At 39.1% G+C, this 17,065-nt stretch overlaps 1 protein-coding gene across 2 annotated transcripts in view; it reads left to right on the top strand.

The window, feature by feature from the left end:
• chd9 (chromodomain helicase DNA binding protein 9) overlaps positions 1 to 17,065 on the top strand; it is a 252,942-nt gene that overhangs the window by 207,919 nt on the left and 27,958 nt on the right. For both annotated transcript variants that reach the window (XM_078544287.1, XM_078544288.1), the window contains 7 exons: positions 2,509 to 2,668; positions 3,023 to 3,112; positions 10,170 to 10,273; positions 14,909 to 15,062; positions 15,561 to 15,618; positions 15,835 to 15,871; positions 15,983 to 16,190. In XM_078544287.1, coding sequence (XP_078400413.1) covers positions 2,509 to 2,668; positions 3,023 to 3,112; positions 10,170 to 10,273; positions 14,909 to 15,062; positions 15,561 to 15,618; positions 15,835 to 15,871; positions 15,983 to 16,190 — 811 coding nt within the window. The remainder of the gene's footprint in view (positions 1 to 2,508; positions 2,669 to 3,022; positions 3,113 to 10,169; positions 10,274 to 14,908; positions 15,063 to 15,560; positions 15,619 to 15,834; positions 15,872 to 15,982; positions 16,191 to 17,065) is intronic.

Raw genomic sequence — 17,065 nt, 5'->3', positions numbered from 1 at the left:
GAGTGCAAAGGTTCGAAAACAGTTCAAATGAAAATGACAGGTCATGAGAAGACACGATTCACGGTCATTGACCTGCATGGCCGACGGAAAGAAATTAAAGCCTATGGTAATTTTCAAACGTAAAACCATGTCGAACATTAAGTTTCCTGCAGGAGTTTTTGTGCATGTCCATGACAACAGTTGGAGGGATAAGAATGGAGTGCAGTTATGGTTAGATAATGTGTGGAATAGATTTCCTCAGTGGCTTACATAAAGAATACAGCTTATCAGTGTGGGACATGTTCAGATGGGACGTGTTCAAATTCCACATAACCGATAAGATCAAGAGGCGTCTGTGAAGAAATAACACCCACATTGCAGTTGTACCAGTTCAACCTTCAGTTTTATGCCTCAACAAGCTATTCAAGGGTCATGTTCGTGCCAATTGGAATAGGTGGATGAACGACAGTATATGTGGTGTCACGTTGGTGACATGGCCTCTGAGCACACGAAAGCCGAGAACAGTAAGATCATTTCCAGGAAGTTGCCTTACACTATCTGTGCTTCACATCGGATGTAGTAGTACGCCAGTCAGGTGCAAAGCCAAGTTGGTCGATAGAGATAGGGTTGGGCTCAGTTGCGACTCTTTCCATTGTTGAACAGCCTGCTAATGCTCCAGGCGACTCCTGTATCAACACTAACTGTTTGTGTGACATATTGGAGTGTGTCCAGCATCCATTGAACTGTATACCACTGATCAACCAGTGGCTTCAGGAAGTAGGGGGAAAAGGGTGGAAATATGTGTGTTGCCCCGCTTAATATTTTGCGTGGCTTTGTTGCCAAATCGTGAGATGTTATTAGTGCACAAAGAGCCATCAGATTCTTCAAAAAATGCAGAATATCTAATTCAATGAACGGAGAGGAAGATGATTTGTTGTGGAGCGATGATTCTGAAAGCAAAAGCGCAACATCTGATCCAGGGGTTGATCCTTATGATGTCATGGCCATAGCGACTCAGCATGAATTTGATGAACTCTGTGCCAGATGCCAAAAACAATGAATTTAAAAGTTTTAAAATGCTTTGATTGTAGTTAAAGGTAACTTTATACAATTAATTCATTCAATAAACCATATCACATCAATTGAATATGAATCCCTGGTGTTTTTTTCACATTTCAAAATGGCGACCACCCCCACTGGAGGACCCTATTTTATACTCAGCGTATAAGTCAACTCCAGTTTTTGGAAGGATTTTTGGAGGCTTACAATGTCAACCTATATACCACTATCTATGGTGTATAAATTACTTATCTTAGAAAAATTGTTTTTGATTAACGTTCTTGCTTATGGGCTATCAGGAGAATGAGAGTGAGCCAAGTATGGCCCTCAATAATAATTAGAAATGTAAGTCTACTTACTGAATAGCCTAAAAGTCCTGCCAGGATACCAGTTAATGTAAGAAATGTTCTTTTATCATTTGGTTTATGGCCATCTTGAAGTACTGTTTCAGATTAAATGTTAATTCAAAAACCATGAACTCTTAAGCTGTTATACTGCAGGTAATGGTCTCAGATCTATATCTGTGCGTTTGGAATACCAAGTCATGCTGCTGGATACATGTTAGGATCTTCCCTGTACGTTGAATAATGTTCAAAATAATAGAATATTTTTGTGCCAATTTTCCCCTACTTCCTGAAGCCACTGGTTGATCAGTGGTATACAGTTCAATGGATGCTGGACACACTCCAATATGTCATACAAACAGTTAGTGTTGATACAGGAGTCTCCTGGAGCATTAGCAGGCTGTTCAACAATGGAAAGAGTCACAACTGAGCCCAACTCTATCTCTATCGACAAACTTGGCTTTGCACCTAACTGGCGTACTACTACGTCCGATGTGAAGCACAGATAGTGTAAGGCAACTTCCTGGAAATGATTTTACTGTTCTCGGCTTTCGTGTGCTCAGGCCAGGTCACCAACCTGACACCACATATACTGTCTGTTTTGCAACATTGCAAAATGGTAGCCTGACAGCATGCCAGAATATAGATTATAACAGTCTTCTCAAGTATCTTGTATAAATATAGTACATTTAAACATTGAAGGATCTGTTTTCATGTTGCAATTTTAAGTGACTCTACAGGTTACATATGGTAGAATCAAAAGACATGACGGATTCAACAGTATTTTAATATATCTCTTTATTACATTGTGTCATCCACTTCCTATATCCAATCCTGATTCCTTCCCACTTCATACTAAATATGTTGAAGTCATATTTGTTGTAGGTAAACAGCGATTGTGCTGAATTTAATGTGAAAACACAAGCAAGGTGAGCTGATAGAGACCCTTCTATGCTGTGTTGATCTGTGACATTCAAATAATTTGGCTGCATCATCTCACTGAATAGCCTCATTCCTGTATAAATATACTTAAGCTTGAAATTAACCCTGTCTAACCTGTTTTCCATTTTTTCCTCCCTAAAACCATATTCAAAATTAAGTTTTGTTCTGGACTCTCTCTTATTAGGTTTGTCTGCACCAGTCCCAAGGGGCCGAAAAGGGAAGAAGGTGAAGATCCAGGGAAGTACATTTGACATGCAAAAGGCTGAGTGGCTCAGGAAATATAACCCAGAACACCTGCTCCAGGATGATGGCTACAAAAAACATTTAAAACATCACTGCAATAAGTAAGTCAGGCAATCGCTTAATACTTTCTGTACTAATTCTTTGATTCTAGTAACATAAGTATTTTCTCTACTGTTAATGCTTTCTACTAGTGATATTTAGAAAGAGTATTGAACTGAGCATGGTGCACAATTATAATGACATGGCCAGTTTATAAAGGTGCGTCTGTACTTTTTGACTGCCAAATAAGGGATTGTATTAACGAACACAATAGATGGCTAAGGAAGATAAACTTTTTTTTTCGAGTTCATCAGCTTGTGTCTTTTTTCCATTAATTGATATAACATCTGTCAAACAGCCTTACTTAATAATAGCATTGTGTGTCTAAATTAGTTTTTATTTGACTTGTTATTCAGGGTGCTTTTGCGAGTAAGAATGTTGTATTATCTGAAGCAAGAAGTAATTGGTGACCAGTTGGAAAAGGTGCTTGATGGAGTAGATGCTAGGTAAGAATATTTGTTATATATGCTTAGAATTAAAAAGCCTAACCTGTAATCTCAAAGTTTGTAAGGCTGTTCATTAGCACCAATTCTATTTTTCTTGCAGTTTAGGAATCATTTCAACCATTTAATCTTCCATGATTAACTGTTTCTTGAAACAAGTTCTTACAGTTTCAGTGGAGCAACCAACAATAACTTGCATTTATATAGTGCCTTTACAATCATAGAAACTTACATCAGAGAAGGAGGCAATTCGGCCCATCATGCATGCGCTAGCCCTTTGAGAGACCAGTCCTGATGGTCCAAATCCCACTTTTTTTGTCTGTAAACCTATAAGGTCCTCTTCATCGAGTCCCTATCCAACATACTTTTTTTTAATAGAATCAGATTCCACCACCACCTTCAGGTAAAGCATTCCAAATCTGAACAACTGAGTGAAAAATTTCTCCTCATCTTCCATGCAGATCTTTTGACAATGATTTTTAAATCCATTACCACTGGTTGTTGACTCGTTTGCCAGAGGGTGTTTTTTATTCCTTCTATTCCATAAAAATATTTCATCTTGAAACCTCTAATAGATCACTTCTTAACCTTTTCTGTTCCAAGAAGAACGATCCTCCAAGCTTAACATAGAAAATCTCCCAAGGTACTTCACAAAAGTGTAACCTGACACTAAGCCAGAGAGATGGTACGTAGGAAGGGAGACTAAAAGCTTTGTCAAAGAGGGAGGTTCTAAGGAGGGTTTTAAAAGATGTAGAGAGAGGATGAGATGTTTAGGAAGGAAATTTCTAAATTACGGCCGAGATGGCAGAAGGACAACCCGAGATTAGGCAAAAGAACTAGCAGCTGTAGAACAGGCCAGCACAAAGACCGCATAGTAAGAAAAAAATTGACCTGCCATAGTGAGGAACTCATTCATTTTAAAAAGGTATTCAATGTATGTAGATTTTTTTAAATGCATTAATAATTTGTTGACTAAGATTAATTACAAAATGCCTAAATTAATAATGAAATATGATGACTAAGTTAGTAAAATGGTGAGTAATTTAGTTATGTTTGATAGTTTACTGAATCATTTAACTTTGACCAGGAGCTTGGTTAATTATAAAACTGATTTAGAAATTTAAGGGATGCAGAAATTCTAGTTGAACTGCTGCTGTGTTTCACTGTTGTTGGTGTTGGGTCCCCTGGTTGGCTCTGCTGTCAGAGTTACCATTGCCTGTGACTACAATGTATCTTTCGCTGAGTGGCATTTGAGTGGATGTAATGTTTTCTGCAGCAGATATGTGAGTAACTGAGGCTGTAAATTCAGTGCGCCACTGAGAAGCAATGATCATGTACACACAGCCTGGGTAAACAGCAGTAAGGGAAGTTTAGCTTTGCACTTGCACGAGGTCCTACAGAAATGTTGCCACTTTGTTGTGACCATTGCGCAACAGCATTGGGCTTTGGGTCGTGAACGTTAAAAAGTCCAAACATATCAAACCTAAGGCTCTACTGAAGAATCCAAGCTTAGGGTTTTAATTTGTGTATTGTAAATTTTATTTTGAGATATAGTTGAATCAGTGAGGAGCCAACCTGACAGCTCAGAGGACTTTGGTGTTTTCTCAGGGATTTGAATGTTAGCCATTATCGGTGGTCTCTAGTGATTTGCTTCTTTTCGGTGGGAATATTTTTGTGTGGCTCATTTTCTTAAAATGTCGAGTGACTCAATGTTTCTGTCAACATTAATGTTTTTTCATTAGTTTTTTGTGAATGGGACATTTGAGCTAATCAGCATTATTGGGCCCATCAATCTCTTCCGTGGTTTCTAGAAACACATGTCCACATCTTTTGTACACTGCCAGATTCAAAAGCAAAAAATAAAGAAATTCAAGACTTGCATATATATATATATATATATATATATATATATAGAGATTTACACGACCATCGGACATCTCAAAGCGGTTTACAGCCAATGAAGTACTTTTTGAAGTGTAGCCACTGGAGGAAATGTGACAGCTAATTTGCACTCGGCAAACTCCCACAAACAGCAATCGACCAGATAACTTACTTTTTGTGATGTTGATTGAGAGATAAATATTGGCTGGGACACCGGGGATAACTCCCCTGCTCTTCTTCAAAATAATGACACGGGGTCTTTTATATCCACCCAAGCAAGCAGATGGGGCTTTGGTCTAACATCTCATCCAAAAGATGGCACCTCTAACAGTGCAATGCTCCCTTAGAACTGCACTAGAGTGTCAGCCTTGCTTTTTGTGCTCAAGACCTGGAGTGGGATTTGAACCTGGGGCCAACCATCTTCAGTTGCTTCATCAATGACCTCCCTTCCATCATAAGGTCAGAAGTGGGGATGTTCGCTGATGATGCACAATGTTCAGCACTGTTCGCGACTCCTCAGATACTGAAACAGTCCATATCCAAATGCAGCAGGACCTGGGCAATATCCAGGCTTGGGCTGAAAAGTGGCAATTTATGTTCATTCCACACAAGTGCTAGGCAATGATCATCTCCAATAAGAGAATCTAACCATCACCCCTTGACATTCAATGGCATTACCATCGCTGAATCCCCCCCTATCAACATCCTTGGGGATACCATTGACCAGAAACTGAACTGGACTAGCCATATAAATACTGTGACTACAAAAGCAGGTCAGAGGCTAGGAAACATGCCGTGAGTAACTCACCTCCTGACTTCCCAAAGCCTGTCCACCATCTACAAGACAAGTCAGGAGTGTGATGGAATACTCTCCACTTGCCTGGATGAGTGCAGCTCCAACAACACTGAAGAAGCTTGACACCACCCAGGACGAAGCAGCCCGCTTGATTGGCACTCCTTCCGCAAACATTCACTTCTTCCTCCACCGACAAACAGTGACAGCAGTTGCACCATCTACAGGATGCACTGCAGAAACACACCAAGGCTCCTTAGGCAGCACCTTCCAAACCCACGACTACTACCATCTAGAAGGACAAGGGCAGCAGATACATATAACACCACCACCTGGAAGTTCCCCTCTAAGCCACTCACCATTCTGACTTGGAAATATATCACTGTTCCTTTACTGTCGCTGGTTCAAAATCCTGGAACTCCCTCCCTAACAGCATTCTGGGTGTACTTACACCACAGGGACTGCAGTGGTTCAAGAAGGGAGCTCACCACCACCCTTGAGGGCAATTAGGGGTGGGCAATAAATGTTGGCCTAGCCAGCGATATCCATATCCCATGAATGAATAAAAAAAGCCTTGTAATTCAGAGGCGAGTGTGCTATCAAGTTGCGTGTTGAACTACAGTTGACACAGAACTGTTAATCATATAAAGATATGTTGCTGAAACACTCTCTTTTGAATGAAACCTTTCTTTTGTAGTTCTATGTTTGGCCAATAAGAAAAGTATGACTGATAAGTCCCACTGTTGCAAGATAAGCATTGCTAATTGAGCCCTAGGGTAAGACTTTTTAAACCATGGCTTGTTTTAAGCACTGTGATTGATTTATGGGAATAATTAGCTAGTAGGCATAACAATTGTGCAACCATGAATGTCACTACAGAATAGTTTGAAATTGATCATTTTTTTTGAGTTACTGACTTTCTCAAGTTGATTTTTTTTTTAAAAATTGAATACTGACCTGCTTGTATTGACCTCTGGAAAGAGTCCATTTTGCTCAAAACAGGAAAATATTTCATTCTGTTTAGAAGACTTTGAGGGGGGGGAGGGGAAATCACTATCTTGCCACTGACCTTTAATTCTCGCAAGCCTGAGGAACCAAGCAGAAAAACTTGGTTTTATTAAAATTGAAAAGAAGTTTTTAAAATATTTAATTCCTAATCTTCATAAACTGAAGGACAAATGCACCAGTGCTCCAACCCAATGTGTTTTTTTAAATTTTCTTTATGGCTTCCTTACTGTTTAAAACCTTCGGGCAAAAAGCAGCTGACCTAAAATTTAGTATTTTATTTCAACTTCACAGTGTGGTAAAGATAATAGATGTCTGAATTGTGTTTGGTATGTGAAACTGTCTGCCCATTTTTTTGCACAATTTATTCTTTGAACCTATTCCATCAAGGCTCTCCCTCTCACAGCACTGAACTAACTATAACCAAAGTCACATTTATTCAGAGCCCAGTTAAGGGAATGGCTCAGTCTTTAGCTTGCTGGGAACGGGGAGAGGCAGCTGAATAGGTGGTCTTAATCCTAGTGACAAAAGTCCACGAGGTCCTTAAACTTGTTGCTAAGGTTACTGGGGGTAGGGCAGAGGTGTTTAAGGAGACAGTTGGTAGTTGTGAATTTATTTCCTAAGTATGGTTGCAGAAAGAAATAGGGTTGGAAGGGAGTGAAAGTTGTGGATGCTAAGGTCAGAGATTGCATCCATGAGAGTAGCAAGGCCATGGGCAATGACCAGGTCCAGTGGCTCGCTTTGAATATCGGTGGGAGAGTTTATACAAAGTGAAAGGGTCAAGAAGACAAAAGGTCAGTGAGTTCATAGGACAAGGAGAGTAGAGATGGAGATTGATATCATCCGAGAGTGAATAATTAACAGTGCAAAGACTGAGGGAGGAAATGAAAGAACATATCTGGAGGTGCTTGAGGTAGACAACAAGGATTTGAGAGGTGATGGGTGAAGCAAACTGAGGTGCTTGAAGGAATAGAAAGTATTAGAGGAGTAAGGAAGGAGACAAAGACATGATTAGTGATGGTGGCCACACCACCACCATGTAGTTTAGATGTGGCCAGTGATGGAAAATATAGCCAGATGAGGAGAATTCATTAAGACGCAAGATGTCACTGCATCTGAGCCAAGACAAAAAAAATCCTGCTTGCTGTGAACTAAATGGCAAAGTTTCTTGTTTTCTAAACGTGTTAATTAAATATAATAGCATTGAAGCAGCTGTGTTTACTGTATTTGTGGAGTATTTGCATCTGAATATTTCAACACACATTATATACATGCAGGCACCATAGGACCAATTTATTGTTCTCTCAGAACTTAACTGTCATCACATGCCAAACAAACAGTAAATTTAGAATCCTAAATATGATCACACATCTTGTTAGAATTTTAAAGCTGCCCTGCATTTTTGTGCAATACACAAAATTAACTACTTCAAATTTATTTTCTCTTTTTAAATATCTTTCCACAGTCCTACCATTGACTCACTGTCTTTGTTGTTTTTCTACTGTGACCTTTTTCCCTTGGTTTAAATCTCCATTTTACCACATTCCCTCTTACATTTTAATAATTGTGGTCTAACATGACATCAGACAAAATGTAGCTATAGAAAAGTTAAAGCAGATGTACTTGATTTGCAATATTTCCCTAAGTGTACAATTATTTCAACACCGCTCTGATCAAAAATAAAGAAAAATGCAATCAGTGTTTTTGAAAACTTGCCAACGGTCAGAATAACAAACGCTTATTGTTTTTGACAACTTTGAAAACTCATCTTGAGGGAAAGACGCTAAGCTTCTAGATTCATTTTTCCCTAAAAAAAAATGGCAAGTTTCCTTTCTTTTAATGCAGACATGTGCACTAACTAATAGTGACTTACCTTTTAAAATCCTAAAAATATACAAGGAATTCTGAATTTCTGAAATACTAGCCAGCATTAAAAATGTAGTGCCCCTTTGGAATCAGTGTACAATGCCTCAGAGACTGCAATGAAGCTTTAAAAAGTGCTGCTGTTTTCAAAATTTAGTTAGCTAGAAATTGTTCTTTCAAGCTCTGAACCATGGGGAAACTATTTACCAGATGCATGTTTCTCATATTAGCACAGGGCATGACCTTCCAGTTACCCTCAGTCAAACTTAACTTTTCAGTGGGTAAATGTGGCAACACTAATCCTGCATTTGCAAAATTTTTAAAGCTCTGTAATATATACAAACGCTCAATTCAGGAAAAAAAAGTCACACAAATATATGCTATAGGTTAGAATTTCTTTCTGCCTCGTAAGAGTTAAAAGTAGCTTGTTTCCCCATTTAAAAGAAGACCTGCATTTTTAAGTTTTGAATAATTGTATTTTAGATTTCCTCCACAGAGGTCACCAGCTCCCAGATGAGCAAATAAACAGGTGACTTGCTGTGTAAACAGCCTCTAAGGATGTAGAAAATATTCACTGTTGACTTTTGGGATGGCTTTCTTCCTTGACTGTTGGGAAAATATCTCTTCTTCCACCATCAATGGCCCAGTCAGATTTAAATACTAACCTATGAGGGATTCCAGATGCAAAGATATAGGGTCCACTATTTTCTATTCATACTGAGTCAATAGCATTTAAAACACACTAGCTTTTAAATAGTTGGCCTTGCAAGATCTTCTAAGGTTAGCTTAATTGTTTAATTTATGACAAGCAAGCAGTTTCTCTATATCTACCTTATTGGATCCTTTTATCATTTTATCTAGAACACCCCTCATCTTTCTAAACTCAAGGGAAAACAAACTAAGTAGATTTAACATGTCCTTATAAGCCCTCTATCATTTTCATGATTTGGGCTGTACCTCCTCCATGACCTCCTGAGGTGTCTTGCTTGAAACTGAGCACAGTACTCCAGATGGGATCTGACCAAGGCTCCAGTCCCTTTTGAGATGATGGCCAGCAACCAAAACACTGTTCTTTATCCCTGTCAAGTATATTTGCATCCACTTTTAGTGATTTGTGTACGTGGACACCCGAGTCCTTAGCACCTTCACAATTCCTAGTCCTCCTTCATTTAGAAAATATTTTGATTTTCTTTTTTGAATCCAAAGTGGATGCCCCCTCATTGACCTTTGCATCTGACTTTGAATGTTAGAAGTAGGTACACCTCAGCTGGTCAGTTTGGTTGTGGATGTATGTACAGGAATACAAAGAATTGTAGTTCATTTTGACAGGGAATGTAGAAGATTACAGGAAAAATATATTATGTATTAAAAACCTGTTGAAATAAATAGAAAAATGGTAATCTTATATAATTATTCTAGTAAAAGTCCTTTAATCAGTGATCTAAAACACAATTTACTTTCTATAATCCTGCCATTGCACAATTTGGCAGTTGATTGAGTTTGCCTCTGTTTCCTTAGTGAGATTGACATTTGGGTCCCTGAGCCTGAACAGTCTGAGATCCCTGCTGAGTGGTGGGATGTGGATGCTGACAAATCTCTGCTCATTGGAGTCTTCAAACACGGTGAGTTAAAGTTGGTGAGACAACTTTAGAATATCAAATATTTCCTGCACTACCTGTGGTATTCCTTTGGAGTTTTCAAAAAAGAAGTGAGGGAATCAAATAATGGACAATCATCATGCAGTCAAACATGGAGATATATACATACCCAAAGTAAAATAATTAAAAACACTTGCATTTGATATCTTAACATCTCGTATTAACACCGAATTATCTTAAATTTTATTTCTTCTTGGGTTGCGCGCAACAACTTGCAAAGCTTCAATTATTGCCCTTTCTTAGTTAGCAATAATGCTGCCTTCTTGAACCAATTCTTGTGGCCATGGCCCTTTTTCCTGGTGCTTGGCCATACATTATCGGACTTATTCAATTCAATAACATATCAATAACAACATTTCAGGGCGGAATTTAAACATTCATTCTCTGGGTTGGTAGTCCAATACCATAACAAGTAAACTATCAGACTCTGAGAGTTCATGTTAATTTCCCCACAATGGGTGTCACAGTAGTCCCCAGCAGCATTTCAAATTAAGTAGTTATGAAAACCCTCATTCTGATTTCATTGGTAAAGACCTATTGTATAATATGCTGGTTCCTGGAAATATCTGGATCTGGGACCTTTGTGAGATGACGTTTCAAATGTATCCCTCCACTCAACTAGTAGAGTTTTAAAGATGTAAACATACGAACATATGAATTAGAAGCAGGGGTGGACCACTCAGCCCCTCGACCCAGCTCCGCCATTCAATAATATCATGGCTGATCTGAATTTAACCTCAACCCCACATTCCTGCCTACCCCCCATAACCTGTCACCCCCTTGTTAATCAAGAATCTATCTGGCGCTGCCTTAAAAATATTTAAAGACTCTGCTTCCACCGCCTTTTCAGGAAGAGAGTTCCAAAGACTCTTAACCCTCAGAGAAAAAAATTCTCATCTGTCTTAAATGAGCAACTCCTTATTTTTTAAACAGTGACCCCTAGTTCTAGATTCTCCCACAAGAGGAAACATCCTCTCCACATCCAACCTGTTAAGACCCCTCAAATTTTAAAGGTTTCAGTTAAGTCGCCTCTTACTCTTCTAAATCCCAGTGAATACAAGCCTAATCTGACCAGCCTTTCCTCATAAGACAACCCATCCATTCCTGGCATTAGTCTGGTAAGCCCCTGACCTGCTAATGCATTTACATATTCTTTTAAATAAGGAGACCAGTACTGTACACACACTACTCCAGATGTGGTCCCACCAATGCCCTGTATAACCGAAGCATAACCTCCCTACTTTTGTAATCAATTCCCTTCACAAATTATAACATTCTATTAGCATTCCTAATTACCTGCTGTACCTGCATGCTAACCTTCTGAGATTCATGCAGTAGGACACCCAGATCCCTCTGAATCTCAGAGCTCCTCAATCTCTCACCATTTAGATAATGAGCTTTTTTATTCTTCCTACCAAAGTGAACAATTTCACATTTGCCCACATTATACTCCCATTTGCCAGATCTTTGCCCACCCACTTAACCTATCTGTCACTTTGTAGCCTCCTTGCATCCTCCTCACAATTTACTTTCCTACCTATCTTGGTGTTGTCAGCAAGTTTAGCAACCATTCCTTCAGTCCCTTCATCCAAGTCATTTATATAAATTGTAAAAAGTTGAGGCCCAGTACTAATCCTTGTGGCACACCATTTGTCACATTCTGCCAACCAGGAAAAGACCCATTTATGGCAACTCTCTGCTTTCTGTTAGCTAGTCAATCTTCTATCCATAACAATATGTTGCCCCCTACACCATGTGCTTTTATTTTCTGCAATAATTTTTGATGTGGCACTTTTATCATATGCTTTCTGGAAACCTAAGTACAGTATATCCACTAATTTCCCCTTTATCCACAGCACATGTGACTCCTTCAAAGAACTCCATTAAATTGGTTAAACATGATTTCCTTTTCACAAAGTCTTATTGACTCTGCCAGATTGCCTTGAATTGTTCTAAGTGCCCGGCTATAACATCTTTAATAATAGCTTCTAACATTTTCCCTATGACAGATTTAGGCTAACTGGTTTTCTGCTTTCTGTCTCCCTCCCTTTTTGAATAAAGGAGTTATATTTGCTATTTTCCAATCTAATGGCACCTTCCCAGAATCCAAGGAATGTTGGAAAATTAAAACCAATGCATCAACTATCCCACTAGCCACTTCTTTCAAGACCTTAGGGTGAAGTCCATCCGGACCTGGGGATTTGTCAACCCACTGCCCCAACAATTTGCTCAGTACCACTTCCCTGGTGATTGTAATTTTCCCGAGTTCCTCTCTTCCATTTCCTGATTTACAGCTATTTTTGGGATGTTACTTGTGTCCTCTGTAGTGAAGACTGAAGCAAAATACCTGTTTAATTCATCCGCCTTCTCCCAACTTTCCATTATCAATTCCCCAGATGCACTGTCTATAGGACTAATACTCACATTAACTCTTTTCTTATATAAATATCAATAGAAACTCTTACTGTCTTTTTTGATTCCTTCACCCCACCCCACCCCCCACTAGGGCTATCTGTACCTTGCTTGTCCTGCTTTCTACCCTTAATTATCACATTCCTTAGATAATATCACCACTCCCACATGTGACTTCTTGCTTTTTATCATTCCTCATCTCATCCCAAACCACTTCTACATCCTGGTTTCCTGAACTTCGGTCATCCCTCTCTAATGTGCTAATACTATAATTAATTAACAGAGCCACCCTTCCACCTTTTCCTAACTTCCTGTCCTTCCTAAATGTCACATATCCTTCAATATTCAGGTCCTAATCTGTCATCCTGCAGCCATGTCTCTGTAATGGCTATCAGATTGTACTTATTTATTTCTATTTGTGCTATCAATTCATCTGTTTTGTTTCAAATGCTACATGCATTTTGATATAGAACCTTTAGTTTTATCCTATTATTTTTGTATCGTCTAACCTTATCTGCTGATTTACTCTTAGATTTGTACTCTCTGTCCTTTCCTGTCACAGTCTGTTTATCATTTCCTATATTAGTACCTGTCTCTCTTGCCTTGTCTCTACTCTTTGGTTTACCACATCTTCCCAGCTTTGATCCCTTGCCCCCACTATTCAGTTTAAAACCCTCTCTACTTCCCTAGTTATGCTGCTTGCGAGGACACCAGCCCCAGCACGGTTCAGGTGTAGACCATCCCAACAGATCCCACTATCCCTAATACTGGTGCTAAAGCCCCAAAACCCACTTCCCCCATACCAGCCCTTGAGCCACACATTCATTTGTCTAATCTTATTTGTCCTATGCCAATTTACACATGGCTCAGGTAATAATCCAGAAATTATTACCTTTTGAGGTTCTGCTTAATTTGGTGCCTAGCTCGTCATAATGACTATGCAGAGCCTCCTTCCTCATCCTGCCTATGCCGTTGGTACCTACATGGACCATGACCACTGGATCCTCCCCCTCCCACTGCACGTTCCTCTCCAGCCCTGAGAAGATGTCCCGAATCCTGGCACTGGGTAGACAACAAAGCCATCTGGACTCTCGCTCTTTGCTACAGAGAACAGTGTCAATCCTCCTTACTATACTGTCCGCTACTAGCACTATATTCCTTTTGCTTCCCCCTTGGATGACTTCCTGTACCATGGTGCCATGGTCAGTTTGCTCATCCACCCTGGATCATCCAGGTAACTTTTCCCCTTCCTGATGTGTCGCAGAGTTTGCAGCGCAGCCTCCAGCTCAATGACTCTGAGCCGAAGTTCCTCAAGCCACAACATGCTTGCCCTGGATCACAATGTGATCCAGGAGCTCCCACAGGCTGCAGCCTTTACACATCACCTGTCCTACCATCCTTAATGTGTTTTAAATAATTACTTAATTATATTAATCACTTACTTATGTTGCTTTCTTATATATTTTATTAACTTTACCACCAAATTATGTACTATTTCCTTAAGAATAGAATAGAACTTACCAACTTACCAGATTCTCAATAAACAGTTAGCTCCTTTCCCTGTAGTAGAGCAAGAACCAATTTTTGTGGGGTGAGAAAGATAAAAAGTGGAAACAAACAAACAACCTCCCCTCCCCTCCCCTCCCCGAACTCCAAGTCTGCACTCAGTTAGTCAGCTGTACTAAAGAACCCTGAATTTATAGTAAACTAAACTGGGGCTAAAGCAACCAGAATCAACCAGTTAGCTAATCAATTACTCAGCTTCTACAGCTAAGGGTGAGCTTACCTGTCTAAACTACAAGAAAGAACTTAGCCGGCTTACAGAGTACTTTCCAGTTACTGCTAATTACAGACTAGATTAGATTTTAAGAACAAAATTAACACTTAAAACTCCCCTCTCACCAAACTGCAAGTCTTCACTCAGCCGGCAGCACTCCATAAAAGAAAACAATTGTTAAAACCATTTCAATGTTGGGGAATACACTCTCATGTACAACAAAATGCTGAGGTGGTGAATTAGCTAGAGAATTTAAAGTACAGAAAAAAAAACTATTTCCATGTTGTAATTTCTATGTAATATATGTAGTTTCAAGACAGAATTAATTAAAATGAATACATTAATGTTAGTGTAAGGTCTGGTCTCTCATTATTCTCCCCTAACAGATCTTTGTTATTTGCTATTCGCAGGTTACGAAAAGTACAATACAATGAGAAATGACCCTGCACTCTGTTTCTTAGAAAGAGTTGGCAAACCTGATGAGAAAGCCATTGCAGCAGAACAGAGGGGAAATGATACCTTTGCCGATGGTGCAGAGGGGTACGGTTACTCTCAATCAACATGGTGAAGTGGTTAAAATTATTTTAAAGCATTATTTGTCTACCTTTCCATAATATTGTGGATGCCTTGTTTTAAAATTTGCTTGCCTCAGTTGGATGAGTATAATTGGTTTTTGGATACATCACTTGATGGGCTGCCATTCAGAAGCAAGGTATTCCAGGTCTATTAGGAAATGGCAACACCTGCTTAGCCCTCGTGAATCATATCTAATGTTGGCCGATTATGGAGCAAAATTAAGAGTGCTGGAGAATTAATGACACACCCCCACATTGTCCTTCTGCCTAGATGATGATGAACGATACTGAGTAACCTGCAAATAAGTGAGAAGATGGTTGTGGGGTTGGGTTCCATGTGTTAGAAAAATTAGAATTTTTGAGCAGTTAAACCTTTATCTCTTTATCTTACTTTTCTATATCATATAAATCACTACTGTCTATAAACTTGAAAAAAGTATTATTAATTGATAATTATATTCTAATTAATCTATGGGTTTTCTAACAGGGATGGTGAAGATCCAGAATATAAACCAACTCAACCATTATTCAAGGATGAAATGGAGGTGTGCAAATGAAAAAAAACTTCTAATATATGTTATATATGCTACTTTGTTCCTGAGAAAAAACTGATTCTTTGTAATTGTAATACAGTATTACTTAATAGTGAAAATTAGTTTGGCATAGATTAATAATTCTTAACTATGTATAAATCTTGTTCTATTTATTAAAATTGGGTGTAACTAGCTCAAAACAATTCTTCTGAAACCTTTCTATTTTAGGATGCTGCATCTTCTCCTGGGGACCTAATAATTACAGGTGAGAGTGAAGGTTTGACGATTTTTTGTTGCAACTAGATTTAAAGATATAGATCTTTTAGATGATTATCTTTTACTTGAAGATAAAAGGTTCCTTTCCTTTTCATCTTAGACGGCCCTTTGGGGGAAGGTGATCTGCTCTATTGGCCGACGGCATCTGCTTTAACAACACGCCTGCGTCGACTTGTAACCGCTTATCAGCGCAGTAATAAGAAAGAGCAGGTTAAACAGGAAGCGCAAACAAAAGGAGATAGGAGAAGACGGCTTTGTGCTGACACTGTAAAAGCAAAGGAGGCTGCTAAAATCGAGAAGCAGCAAAGGTACATGTAGGAACAATCATAGTATCAAGTCAGTGGAGATTTCTCAAATATTGTTTACTGTTTAAATGGCATCTTCATTTCGAACTACAAACTTGAGGAAAGTAAGCTGGCGGGGCTATAGGGATAGAGCGGGAGAACAGGATTGATTAGACCGCTCTGCAGAGAGCCAGCATTTACCTGATGGGCTGAATAGCTTACTCCTGTGCCATAATGTCTCTGACTTTCTTTAATGCTAGGTCATTTACTCCATTGATTACAGTATTGTTACAATTCAAGTTCTGGAGAACTGGAGTCCTTAATAACAAACAAAGAAAATTGTTAAATGGAGATCTTTCTGTACAATTTTTGAAAAAATCTGCATGCTTGATGCTTGTTCACCACTGAACATTTTTTTAAACCAAATTTCAGTTGAAACCTACAAAATGTGAGCACCTTTTTGCCATATTTACTATATTACACTCTTTTCATAATGTAGGAATCTAGTGCTTTCCCTGCACTAGTATCAGTTTGTTTTTTTGACAATACATCAGCCAGTTCGCTTTTCTTAAAAATTCACCTGTTAGCACCACCTCTGAGCTCCAGAACATGAACCTCAGCATTATGAAAGCTATCAAGCAACGCATGTTTTCCCAAGATTGAACCATGACCACATGGCTCGTCGCCAAGTTTACTCTGCAGGTTTGCACCCTCATTGTAGCCGATAATTAAAGTGGCAGCTGCTCTCCAAGCTAGGATGCACAAGTTTGCCAAAATCCTGTGCCTACTGCATAATGGCTTGGTTGGACGTGTTTGTGCCTATGGCGAAATATCCAAAGCCTTTGCGGTAACTAGGGGCATAAAGCAAGGATGTGTCATAGCTCCCCAGCTCTTCAATC

Source organism: Cetorhinus maximus, chromosome 6 (genome assembly GCF_964194155.1).
Source record: "Cetorhinus maximus chromosome 6, sCetMax3.hap1.1, whole genome shotgun sequence".
Lineage (NCBI taxonomy): Eukaryota > Metazoa > Chordata > Chondrichthyes > Lamniformes > Cetorhinidae > Cetorhinus > Cetorhinus maximus.
This window is presented reverse-complemented; position numbering and strand designations above follow the sequence as displayed.